Source organism: Salvelinus sp. IW2-2015, unplaced genomic scaffold (assembly GCF_002910315.2).
Source record: "Salvelinus sp. IW2-2015 unplaced genomic scaffold, ASM291031v2 Un_scaffold1746, whole genome shotgun sequence".
NCBI lineage: Eukaryota > Metazoa > Chordata > Actinopteri > Salmoniformes > Salmonidae > Salvelinus > Salvelinus sp. IW2-2015.
Genome location: NW_019943128.1, coordinates 155,565 through 166,331, shown reverse-complemented (window position 1 = coordinate 166,331; position 10,767 = coordinate 155,565). Strand labels below are relative to the sequence as shown.

Genomic DNA, 10,767 nt, shown 5'->3' with positions numbered 1-10,767 from the left:
CTATCACCCACATCTGATACCACCCCACTCTGATACCCCACACTGCATCAGTCCAGACCTCTCCACCCCACACTGATACCACCCTGATACCACCCTGATACCACACTGATACCACCCCACCCTGATACCACACTGAACCACCCCACTCTGATACCACCCCACCCCGCATCAGTCCACACCACACCTCTCCACCCCACTCTGATACCACCCCACACTGCATCAGTCCACACCACAAAATAAATGTAAAGTCATTTTCACTAGGCTATCTTCTCTAGCCCAGCTCCCTAGGACAACAGACAGGATTGAGGACTCCAGCTGGTATTTACACCAATTCAATAAGGATCCAGTCCTTGGGTTTTTAGAAGGACTCCAATTAGGGGTTGCTATAGCAACCGTGTCCAAATTTCTCTGTTGGACAAATATCAATTCATATTATTAGCCCCTCTCTGATAGAAACCTCATGGGATTTCATCATCTGGCTGCTTTCGTAGAGAATAAAGGGCTGGATGAAACTCAAACAGCTCTCACTGTGTACATTGAACAGTCGGGTTATAATAGGCTGGTTATACATCAAGAACAAAGCTATATTTACACTGTATGGCTGGCTGGATAGAAAATGGCTGCCTTGCTGGGACTGTTAGTAACATGTTGTCAGTTTCTCCCGTTGTGATAAGTGACAATAGCAACCATAACTCTCTCTTTCTCCCTCTCTTCACTCTTACTGCCTCCTCTCTCCTCTCTCCTCCTCCCTCTCTCCCTTAGCGTTGGGTGGCCAGCAGACAGATGAGGTTTGAGGGAGGGTTCCAGGGTCGCTGTAACAAACTGGTGGATGGCTGCTACTCCTTCTGGCAGGCCGGGCTGCTCCCCCTGCTCACAGAGCCCTCTTCAAAGAAGGTACAACTACAGAAACGATTACAGTGCTGCCCTACGGCAGTGGTTCCCAAACTGTTTTTTAGCCCATAGATATTGTGATTTTTGTCATTCAAATATGACACGTATACATGTTAGACATGGCAAAATGTATAGAATTATTTTCAAACAAAATAAATTGTAGTGATTACGATCTTGTCTCATCGCTGCAATCAGGAGAGGCGAAACTCGAGTCATGCGCTTCTTATGGCTGGGGGCAGTATTGGGTAGCTTGGATGATAAGGTGCCCAGAAGTAAACGGCCTGCTACTCAGTCCCAGTTGCTAATTATGCATATTATTAGTATATTTGGATAAAACTGTTTGAATGATGTCTGTGAGTATAACAGAACTCATATGGCGGCAAAAACTGAGAAAAATCCAACCAGGAAGTGGGTAATCTGAGGTTGGTCGTTTTTCAACTCATTCCCTATTGAAGATACAGTGGGATATGGGTCATTTTGCACTTCCTAAGGCTTCCACTAGATGTCAACAGTCTATAGAACCTTGTTTGATGCTCTACTGTGAAGTGGGGCGAATGAGAGGGGAATGAGTCAGAGGTCTGGCAGTGCTTTATGACTCGTGACGCTCGTTCGCGTGAGAGCGAGCTCTGTTCCATTTGCTTTCTGAAGACAAAGGAATTCTCCGGTTGGAACATTATGAAGATTTATGTTAAAAACATCCTAAAGATTGATTCAATACATCGTTTGACATGTTTCTACGGACTGTAACGGAACTTTTTGACATTTCGTCTGCTCCTAGTGAAGCACTTCGTGACTTTTGATTGTTTTTACAAAACGCGCTAACAAAGCGTATTTGGACATAATGTATGGACATTATGAACAAAACAACATTTATTGTGGAACTGGGATTCCTGGGAGTGCATTCTGATGAAGATCATCAAAGGAAGGGAATGTTTATAATGTTATTTCTGACTTCTGGGTTCCACACATTTGAAAATCTGTTCTGTTTTCGTGCTATCCAATAGTGGCGATGATAATAGTGTCTTCTATTCACTGTTGATCTGTCACAAATTGTTGATTCGGAATGGTGCTCTTAGGTCGTGTTGAGTAATGCCAGTAACTCCGATATTCAACAAGTCATGTGTGGACAAGCTTGCATTCCAGGTTTGCCTTTTTCCGTCTTAAGGAGCTTTTATGTGTAGAAATTCGAGCACAGCGCAGAATTTGTCAAAGAAGTTCCTATTCGCAGTCCGAGTGGTATACTAAAATTATCAATGTGGTCAAACGATGTATATAACTATTGAATCTGATTCATCTCGAGCGTGGTTTTATTTAACGATTATATACTGTAACAATTGTGATCTCGTTCCACTCTCCGTGTAGAAAATTTCCACTGTGGCTAGTGTCTTCTTCGCAAGAAAAGCAAATAGGAGACTCGAGAACGTAAATCGTCTCGTCCAATCTATACTGAGATTTTTTTATATAAATCATGAACGCTCTATAAGTCTCGAACAAAACAAACTGAGCCTGCTATTCGTGTCCAACTCGCAGATGCTACGATAGGCATTCTGCCTAGACTTTCGACTCTGTGTGTCGCTCTTCTCTGTCATGTCTACTGGATTCATAAGGTCTAGTTCGACTTAAATACTTTCGGACTCTGTATTTCTTCTTTTTGCTGATTCCTCCTCTCCTTTTGGCTGTAAGATGGGCTGTGTTGATGTTTGTACTGGTCGACTCATTACATATGACCGTAGACACAAACTGCCTCTGATTAGTAGACTTGTATATGATCGTTATTTCGTGCTACTTCGAGTTGGGTTAAGCCTTTTTCTTTAGAAAGATATGACAGCTTGTGCAAGGCACATACCCACTTATCCCACTGATGCACACTCTTCATATGGAGAGATGTTGCCACTCTAGAAACAAGAACGTATCCAACGCTCAGCATACCCTTTAATATACTCTGGGCTTATGTGAGATGTATAACTGTATCGTCCATTGGTGGATTGGGATTTACATTCACTGCCAGAATTTTCTGTATGTGCTAGTTTACGTGGAACTCTGGTCGCCTTCGCCACTTTCACTGAGCTGTTTGCTATCCAATTAGATCGTCGAGTTGCACAGCACCTAGATATATATGTGATCCACCAAACTGTCGCGCCTTATTACCCCTGCGCCAGTAATTGATTCGCACCAATATTTTAGTCTCACTGAGGGGAGACACCAGGTTGTTCAACTAACGGTCCGCGCAAGGTCGACGCCTGGGCTAGTTGCCAGCCTACTTGGGCCCGCCAAGAAGGGAGCACTCGTTATTCATCCAATAGAGCGTGATCGTAGACTACATTAAATACATGGGCCCCTCCATTCTCACAGAGGGCCGAACCCGCCCCTAAGCCTCGGAATTGTGCGCTTGCCTACTTTGCTGCTCAGCTTGGCTCGTCAGTCGTGGAGCTCCACGCTCCGAGATGGTGATAGAACCAGCCTGGACATCCCGTATATACTTGTGGGTGCTTTGAAAATAATTCTCATACATTTTGCCTGTCTAAATGTCTAGTACGTGTCAATTTTGAATGACAAAAAAAATCACAATATCTATGGTGTAAAAAAACAGTTGGGAACACTTGCCGTAGGTGGCAGCACTGTAAATCGTTGTCTGTAGTTGTGTACCTTCTTGAGAAGGGCTCTCTGTGTGATGGAGGGAGCCAGCACCTCGGGCCTGCCAGAAGAGAGTATCAGGCACCTCACCAGATTTTCGCTACATGTCTGACCTCTGGGAACTCGCTCAAACCTCGATCGTCTGCTGGCACCAACGCTAAAGGGAGGAGGGAGGGGAGATGGAGGAGAGAGAGAGGCCAGGATAAGAGTGAAGGGAGAAGAGGTAGGTTTGATGCATTTCAAAGAGAGAGATTGCTATTTACTGATTCACCAAGAGAAACTACAATGTTTATAACAGTCCCAGCAAGGCAGCATTTCTATCCAGCCGCCATACAGTGTAAATATAGCTTTGTTCTTCATATGATGTATTAACGTCCAGCCTATTCCATAACCCGACTTGTTTCAATTGTAACAGGATGAAGCTGTTTTGAGTTGTCATCCAGCCCTTTTTAATTCTCTACGAAAGCGCAGGCATGATGAAATCCACCATGAGGTTTTCTATCAGAGAAGGGGACTAATATTGAAATTGATATTTGTCCACAGAACAGAAATTTGGACACGTGTCTGTATACGCAACCCCTAATTGGAGTCCTTCTAAAAACCCAAGACATGGACCTTATATGAATTTGGTGTAAATACCAGCTGGAGTCCTCAATCCTGTCTGTTGTCCTAGGGACTGGGCTAGAGAGATAGCCTAGTGAAAATGACTTTACATTTATTTTTGTGGTGTGGACTGATGCAGTGTGGGGTGGTATCAGAGTGGGTTGGAGAGGTGTGGTGTGGACTGATGGCGGGTGGGGGGGTGGTATCAGAGTGGGGTGGTATCAGGTTTGGTATCAGGGTGGGTCTGGTATCAGTGTGGTATCAGGGTGGTATCAGGTGGTATCAGTGTGGGTGGAGAGGTCTGGACTGATGCCAGTTGTGGGGTATCAGAGTGGGTGGTATCAGAGTGGGGTGGTATCAGTGTGTATCAGTGTGGGGTGTAGTACAGTGTCGTGTATCAGAGTGGGGTGGTATCAGAGCGACAGTGGCGTGGTATCAGTGGTGGTGTGGTATTGTGGCAGGTGTATCAGTGGGTATCAGTGTGGGTGGTGTCAGTGTGGTATCATGAGTGGGTGGTATCAGAGTGGGTGGTATCAGATTGGGTATCAGTGTGCGGTGGTCATTCAGATGGGGTGGTATCAGAGTGGGTGTATCAAGAGTGCGGTGGTATCATGTGTATCAGTGTGGGGTGGTTTATCAGTGTGTGGTATCAGGGGGTGGTATCAGTGTGGTATCAGAGTGTGATATCGGCGTGGTATCAGTGTGGGGTGGGGTATCAGCGTGCATTGTCGTATCAGGTGGGGGTAGCGGTGTAGTGGGTATTCATGAGTGGTCTTGGGTGGTATCAGAGTGGGGTGGACAGAGTGCTGGGGTATCAGATGTTGGTGGTATCGAGTGGGCGTTCGGCTTATCATGTTGTCAGAGTGGGGTGGTATCAGATGTTTGGGGTTATTCAGTTGGATCAGTTGGGTCGGTACTCAGTGTGGGTGGTTCAGTGTGGTATCAGTGTGGGGTGGTATCAGTTGTGGATCAGTGTCTGGGGGGTGGTATCAGAATGGGGTGGTTATCAGTGTTGTGGTATGTGGTGTATCAGTGTGGTATCAGTGTGGTATAGGTGTGGGTATCAGTGTGGTGGTATCAGTAGTCGGGTGGATCAGAGTGGGGTGGTATCAGAGTGGGTGGTATCAAGTGTGGTATCAAGTGTGGTATCAGGTGGGTAGGTTCAGTTGTGGGGTGGAATCACGATGGGTGGTCGAAGTGGAGTGTTATAGAGTGGGGTGGTATCAGCTGTGGTATCAGACGTGGGTGGATCGTATGTTGTGGGCTGGGTATCAGTGTAGGTATCCAGAGTGGTAGGTATCAGTGGGTGGTAGAGTGTGGGTGGTATCAGTGGTAGGTATCAGAGTGAGGTGTGGTATCAGTATGTAGTGGGTTCGGCTATCAGTGTGGTTATCAGTGTAGGTGGTTAGTGGGTATCCAGTGTGGTATCAGAGGGTGTCGATTCAGTGTGGTATAGTAGGTGGGTGGATATCAGTCGTGGTACGAAGTGGGGTGGTATCAGTGTTGGTATCAGTGTGGTATCAGAGTGGGGTGGTATCAGTGTGGTATAGTTGGGGTTGGTATCAGAGTGGGGTGGTATAGTGTGGTATAGTGTGGGGTGGTATAGAGTGGGGGTGGTATCAGATGTGGGGTGGTATCAGGTGTGGGGTGGTTTAGACTTGCGGTGCGGGGTATCATGAGTGGGTGGTTATCAGTGTGGTATCAGAGTGGGGGCATTATCGGTTTGCTTATCAGAGTGGGGGTGGTATCAGGAGGGTTGGATTGGTGAGTGGGGTGGTATCAGAGTGGAGGTGGTATCAGAGTGGGGATCAGTGGGGTGGTATCAGAGGTGGGGGGTTAGGTGGTATCAGGGAGTCGTAGCTAGGTGGGTAGTTATCAGCTGTGGGTGGATATCAGGTGGAGTGGGGTGGTATCAGTGTGGTATCAGTGTGGGTTGGTATCAGAGTGGGTTGGTATCAGAGTGGGGTGGTATCAGAGTGGTATCAGTGTGGGGTGGTATCAGAGTGGGGTGGTATCAGAGTGGAGTGGTATCAGAGTGGAGTGGTATCAGAGTGGGGTGGAGAGGTCTGGACCAAAATGGCACCCTCTTCCCTCTATAGTGCACTACACTAGATTTGACCAGATCCCTATGGGCCTTGCTTAGAAGTAGTGGACTATTTAGGGGGTAGGCAGCCATTTAAGACAGCCTCCGACCGACTGACCGACCTACAGGGGCCTCCGACCTACAGGGGCCTCCGACCTACAGGGGCCTCCGACCTACAGGGGCCTCCGACCTACAGGGGCCTCCGACCTACAGGGGCCTCTGTGCATCTCCTAAATGCTCTGAGGTTACTCTGGTTACCATTGATAAAGTCATCTGAATTATCTGGGGACAGGAAGTAGTGACATGGGATACCTCTGCAGAGAGGAGGACACCAAGTGACATTGGACAATTGTAGGGAACTGGATGGCTGCTACAGAGGACAAAGCTACTGTAGGTATAAGCTTACCACCACAAATAACCCCTTTTATTTATTTATTTTACCCCCTTTTCTCCCCAATTTTCGTGGTGTCCAATCGCTAGTAATTACTATCTTGTCTCATCGCTACAACTCCCGTACGGGCTCGGGAGAGACGAAGGTCGAAAGCCATGCGTCCTCCGAAGCACAACCCGGACCTCCCTCCTGCGACAGAGCCTGGGCGCGAACCCAGAGACTCTGGTGGCGCAGACAGCGCTGCGATGCAGTGCCCTAGACCACTGCGCCACCCGGGAGGCCCACAAATAACCCCTTTTAACTGTGTTAGCAAGCACAAGGTAGTTCTGGACGAGTGAATTAGCATCAACTAACTGACGCGTAGAGAACTCACCAGCAGGGTCTTGAGATCCAGCATGTGCTCCTTCCCCAGGATGACCATGGCAGCCGTCCCACAGAAGGTGTACCCACCATGGGCCTCCAGCCCAGGGACGCCCCCTAGACCCCCCTCCCAGTTCTGACAGCTGGAGGGAGACAGAAAGGACAGTGAGTAGGTATTTACTGTCTTCCTATGTAAACACATCCTCACTACACAGTTCTTTATCTAATGTATAAGGGTCCCAAATCCTTGATATTATTACATTCAACAAAAGAATTATACTGATAGTACGATTACACAATTTTTAAAATAAATGTGATTTAAAGGTTTATTATAAAAATTACTTTAGGAACGCTAGCAAGTTAAATAGCCACAAATAAACTAAATGGTGTGGGGGGGACACGTGTGGGGGGACACGTGTGTGAGCTCTATACTGCAGTACCTGACGATCCATGTGGGCGTGTCCTGGAACAGTGTGGGAGTCATGATGTTGGTGAGAGACGCCACTGACGCAGCACAGTACGTACTCCTACAACACGAGAAGGGTAGGAGTTAATACACCAGAGAGACAGAGAGAGAGACAGACAGAGAGACAGAGAGACAGAGAGAGAGAGAGACAGAGACACAGAGACAGACAGAGAGAGAGACAGACAGAGAGAGAGACAGAGAGAGAGAGACATCCTCATCGGTAACTTAGGGGCCGGGCAGGGCCTGTTGTCTCATCGGTAACTAGGGGCCGGGCAGGGCTGTTGTCTCATCGGTAATAGGGGCCGGCAGGGCTGTTGTCTCATCGGTAACTAGGGGACCGGCAGGGACTGTTGTCTCATCGGTAACTAGGGGACCGGCAGGGACTGTTTGTCTCATCGGTAACTAGGGGACCGGCAGGGACTGTTGTCTCATCGGTAACTAGGGGACCGGCAGGGACTGTTGTCTCATCGGTAACTAGGGGACCGGCAGGGACTGTTGTCTCATCGGTAACTAGGGGACCGGCAGGGACTGTTGTCTCATCGGTAACTAGGGGACCGGCAGGGACTGTTTGTCTCATCGGTAACTAGGGACCGGCAGGGACTGTTGTCTCATCGGTAACTAGGGGACGGCAGGGACTGTTGTCTCATCGGTAACTAGGGGACCGGCAGGGACTGTTGTCTCATCGGTAACTAGGGGACCGGCAGGGACTGTTGTCTCATCGGTAACTAGGGGACCGGCAGGGACTGTTGTCTCATCGGTACTAGGACCGGCAGGGACTGTTGTCTCATCGTAACTAGGGGACCGGCAGGGACTGTTGTCTCATCGGTAACTAGGGGACCGGCAGGGACTGTTGTCTCATCGGTAACTAGGGGACCGGCAGGGACTGTTGTCTCATCGGTAACTAGGGGACCGGCAGGGACTGTTGTCTCATCGGTAACTAGGGGAACCGGCAGGGACTGTTGTCTCATCGGTAACTAGGGGCCGGCAGGGACTGTTGTCTCATCGGTAACTAGGGGACCGGCAGGGACTGTTGTCTCATCGGTAACTAGGGGACCGCAGGGACTGTTGTCTCATCGGTAACGTCGCTGGCATGAGTAGGGCTCGGGCTTAAAATGAATACCCGGGCAGGGCTCAACTACTACCTACCTACTGTGGGTGCATACAGCCTGCTCTGTACTCTGATGCTGGACAAATGTTCTATCAACTACAGCCCTTTCACACTCTGCTACTGGGGTCAGCTGGCTACTTGGGGTCACGCTGCTACTGGGTCAACGCTGCACTGGTCACGCTGCTACTGGGGTCACGCTGCTACTGGGGTCACGCTGCTCTGGTATTGGTTCTTACTGACTTGCCGAGTTAAATAAAGGATAATACGATTTACAATATAAAACTGATAGTTGTAGCATTTACATGTGTAACCCTGCGACGTGATCTGCTTTGCAGTGTGTTGTAACTTCTATTGCCCCTCTGCCCCGTCCAGTGTGTGTAACTTCTATTGCCCTCTGCCCCTGTCCAGTGTGTGTAACTTCTATTGCCCCTCTGGCCTGTCCAGTGTGGTGTAACTTTCTATTGCCCCTCTGCCTGTCCAGTGTGTGTAACTTCTATTGCCCTCTGCCTGTCAGTGTGTGTGTAACTTCTATTGCCCCGTCCAGTGTGTGTAACTTCTATTACCGCCGTCCAAGTGTGTGTAACTTCTTATACCCTGTCCAGTGTGTGTAACTTCTATTGCCCCTCGCTCTGTCCAGTGTGTGTAACTTCTATTGCCCTCTGCCTGTCAGTGTGTGTAAGTTCTATGCCCGTCTAGTGTGTGAACTTCTATTGCCCCGTCCAGTGTGTGTAACTTCTATTACCTGTCCAGTGTGTGTAACTTCTATTGCCCTCTGCTCTGTCCAGTGTGTGTAACTTCTATTGCCCTCTGCCCTGTCCAGTGTGTGTAACTTCTATTGCCCCGTCTAGTGTGTGTAACTTCTATTGCCCGTCCAGTGTGTGTAACTTCTATTACCCGTCCAGTGTGTGTAACTTCTATTACCTCCGTCCAGTGTGGGTGTAACTTCTATTGCCCCTCTGCTCTGTCCAGTTGTGTGTAACTTCTATTGCCCGTCTAGTGTGTGTAACTTCTATTGCCCCTCTGCCCCGTCCAGTGTGTGTATAGTTCCCTGGCGCGGTGTCAGAGTCCTACTGGGGGTTTGCTGGAGGTCCAGTCAAGCTGCCCACCTGGCTCCCACCTACGCTGCTGTCAACGCGCTCGTGTATCATCGGCACCCAGGAGGCATACAACGTCATAGACAGGTACAGCACTTCTGTTACTATAGACGGAGGTTACAGCCTCCTGGTACTATAACGAGGTATACAGCCACTCTCTGTTACTGTATAACGAGGTACAGCCAATCCTGTTACTATAACGAGGTAAAGTCACTCCTTGTTACTATAACGAGGGTACAGACACTCCTGTTACTATAAACGAGGTACAGTCACTCCTGTTACTATACTGAGGTACAGCCACTCTGTTAAACCACCCACAATGTCATAGACAGGTACAGCCATCTCTGTTATATATAACGAGGTACAGTCACTCCTGTTACTATAAACGAGGTACAGACCTCCTGTTACTATAACGAGGTACAGTCACGCTCCTGTTAACTATAGACGAGGGTACAGCCACCTCCTGTTACTAACTAATAGACAGGTACAGCTCCCTCCTGTTCATAAAACGAGGTACAGCACTCCTGTTATATAACGAGGTACAGCCTTCCTGTTACTATAAAGAGGTACAGTCGCTCCTGTTTACCATAAGCGCGTACAGTCCGTCCTGTTAACATAACGAGGTCAATGCTCACCCGTTCCTGTTACCGTATGTAACGAGGTACAGCCGCTTCCTGTTCCACAAGAGGGGTACAGAAGCCCTACCTGTTACAAACGAGTACAACCCTCCTGTACGTACATAAGAAGGTACAAGCCGCTCCCTGTTACCACAACGAGGTACAGCCGCTCTGTTACCACACGAGGTACAGCCGCTCTGTTACCCTGAAGAACGAGTACAGCACTCTGTTACCATAATACGAGGTACAGCCACTCCTGTTACTATAACGAGGTCAGCCACTCCTGTTACTATAAGGGTACAGCACGTACTAACACTCTGTTTATACTATAAAAACGAGGGTACAGCCCACTCCTGTACTATAAACGAGGTACAGACACTCCTGTTACTATAAAACGAGGTACAGACACTCCTTTTTGACTCCTGTTAATATACGAGGTACAGACACTCCTGTTACTATAACGAGGTACAGATACTCGACCACGACCACTCCTGTTCTAATACAAAACGAGGTACAGACA

General features: G+C 48.4%; 1 protein-coding gene and 1 long non-coding RNA gene across 2 annotated transcripts in view; one reads left to right on the top strand and one right to left on the bottom strand.

Annotated features, from left to right (window-relative positions):
• The window catches only part of fntb (farnesyltransferase, CAAX box, subunit beta), a 36,193-nt gene that overhangs the window by 6,098 nt on the left and 19,328 nt on the right, over positions 1-10,767 (bottom strand). The window contains exons 5-6 of the mRNA XM_070439538.1: positions 7,403-7,489; positions 6,976-7,105 (exon numbers count right to left, since the gene is read on the bottom strand). Coding sequence (XP_070295639.1) covers positions 6,976-7,105; positions 7,403-7,489 — 217 coding nt within the window. The remainder of the gene's footprint in view (positions 1-6,975; positions 7,106-7,402; positions 7,490-10,767) is intronic.
• LOC139024649 (uncharacterized) lies at positions 10,001-10,724 on the top strand. Its single transcript, XR_011475984.1, has 3 exons — positions 10,001-10,047; positions 10,492-10,519; positions 10,685-10,724. It is a non-coding gene; the product is annotated as an uncharacterized lncRNA (long non-coding RNA).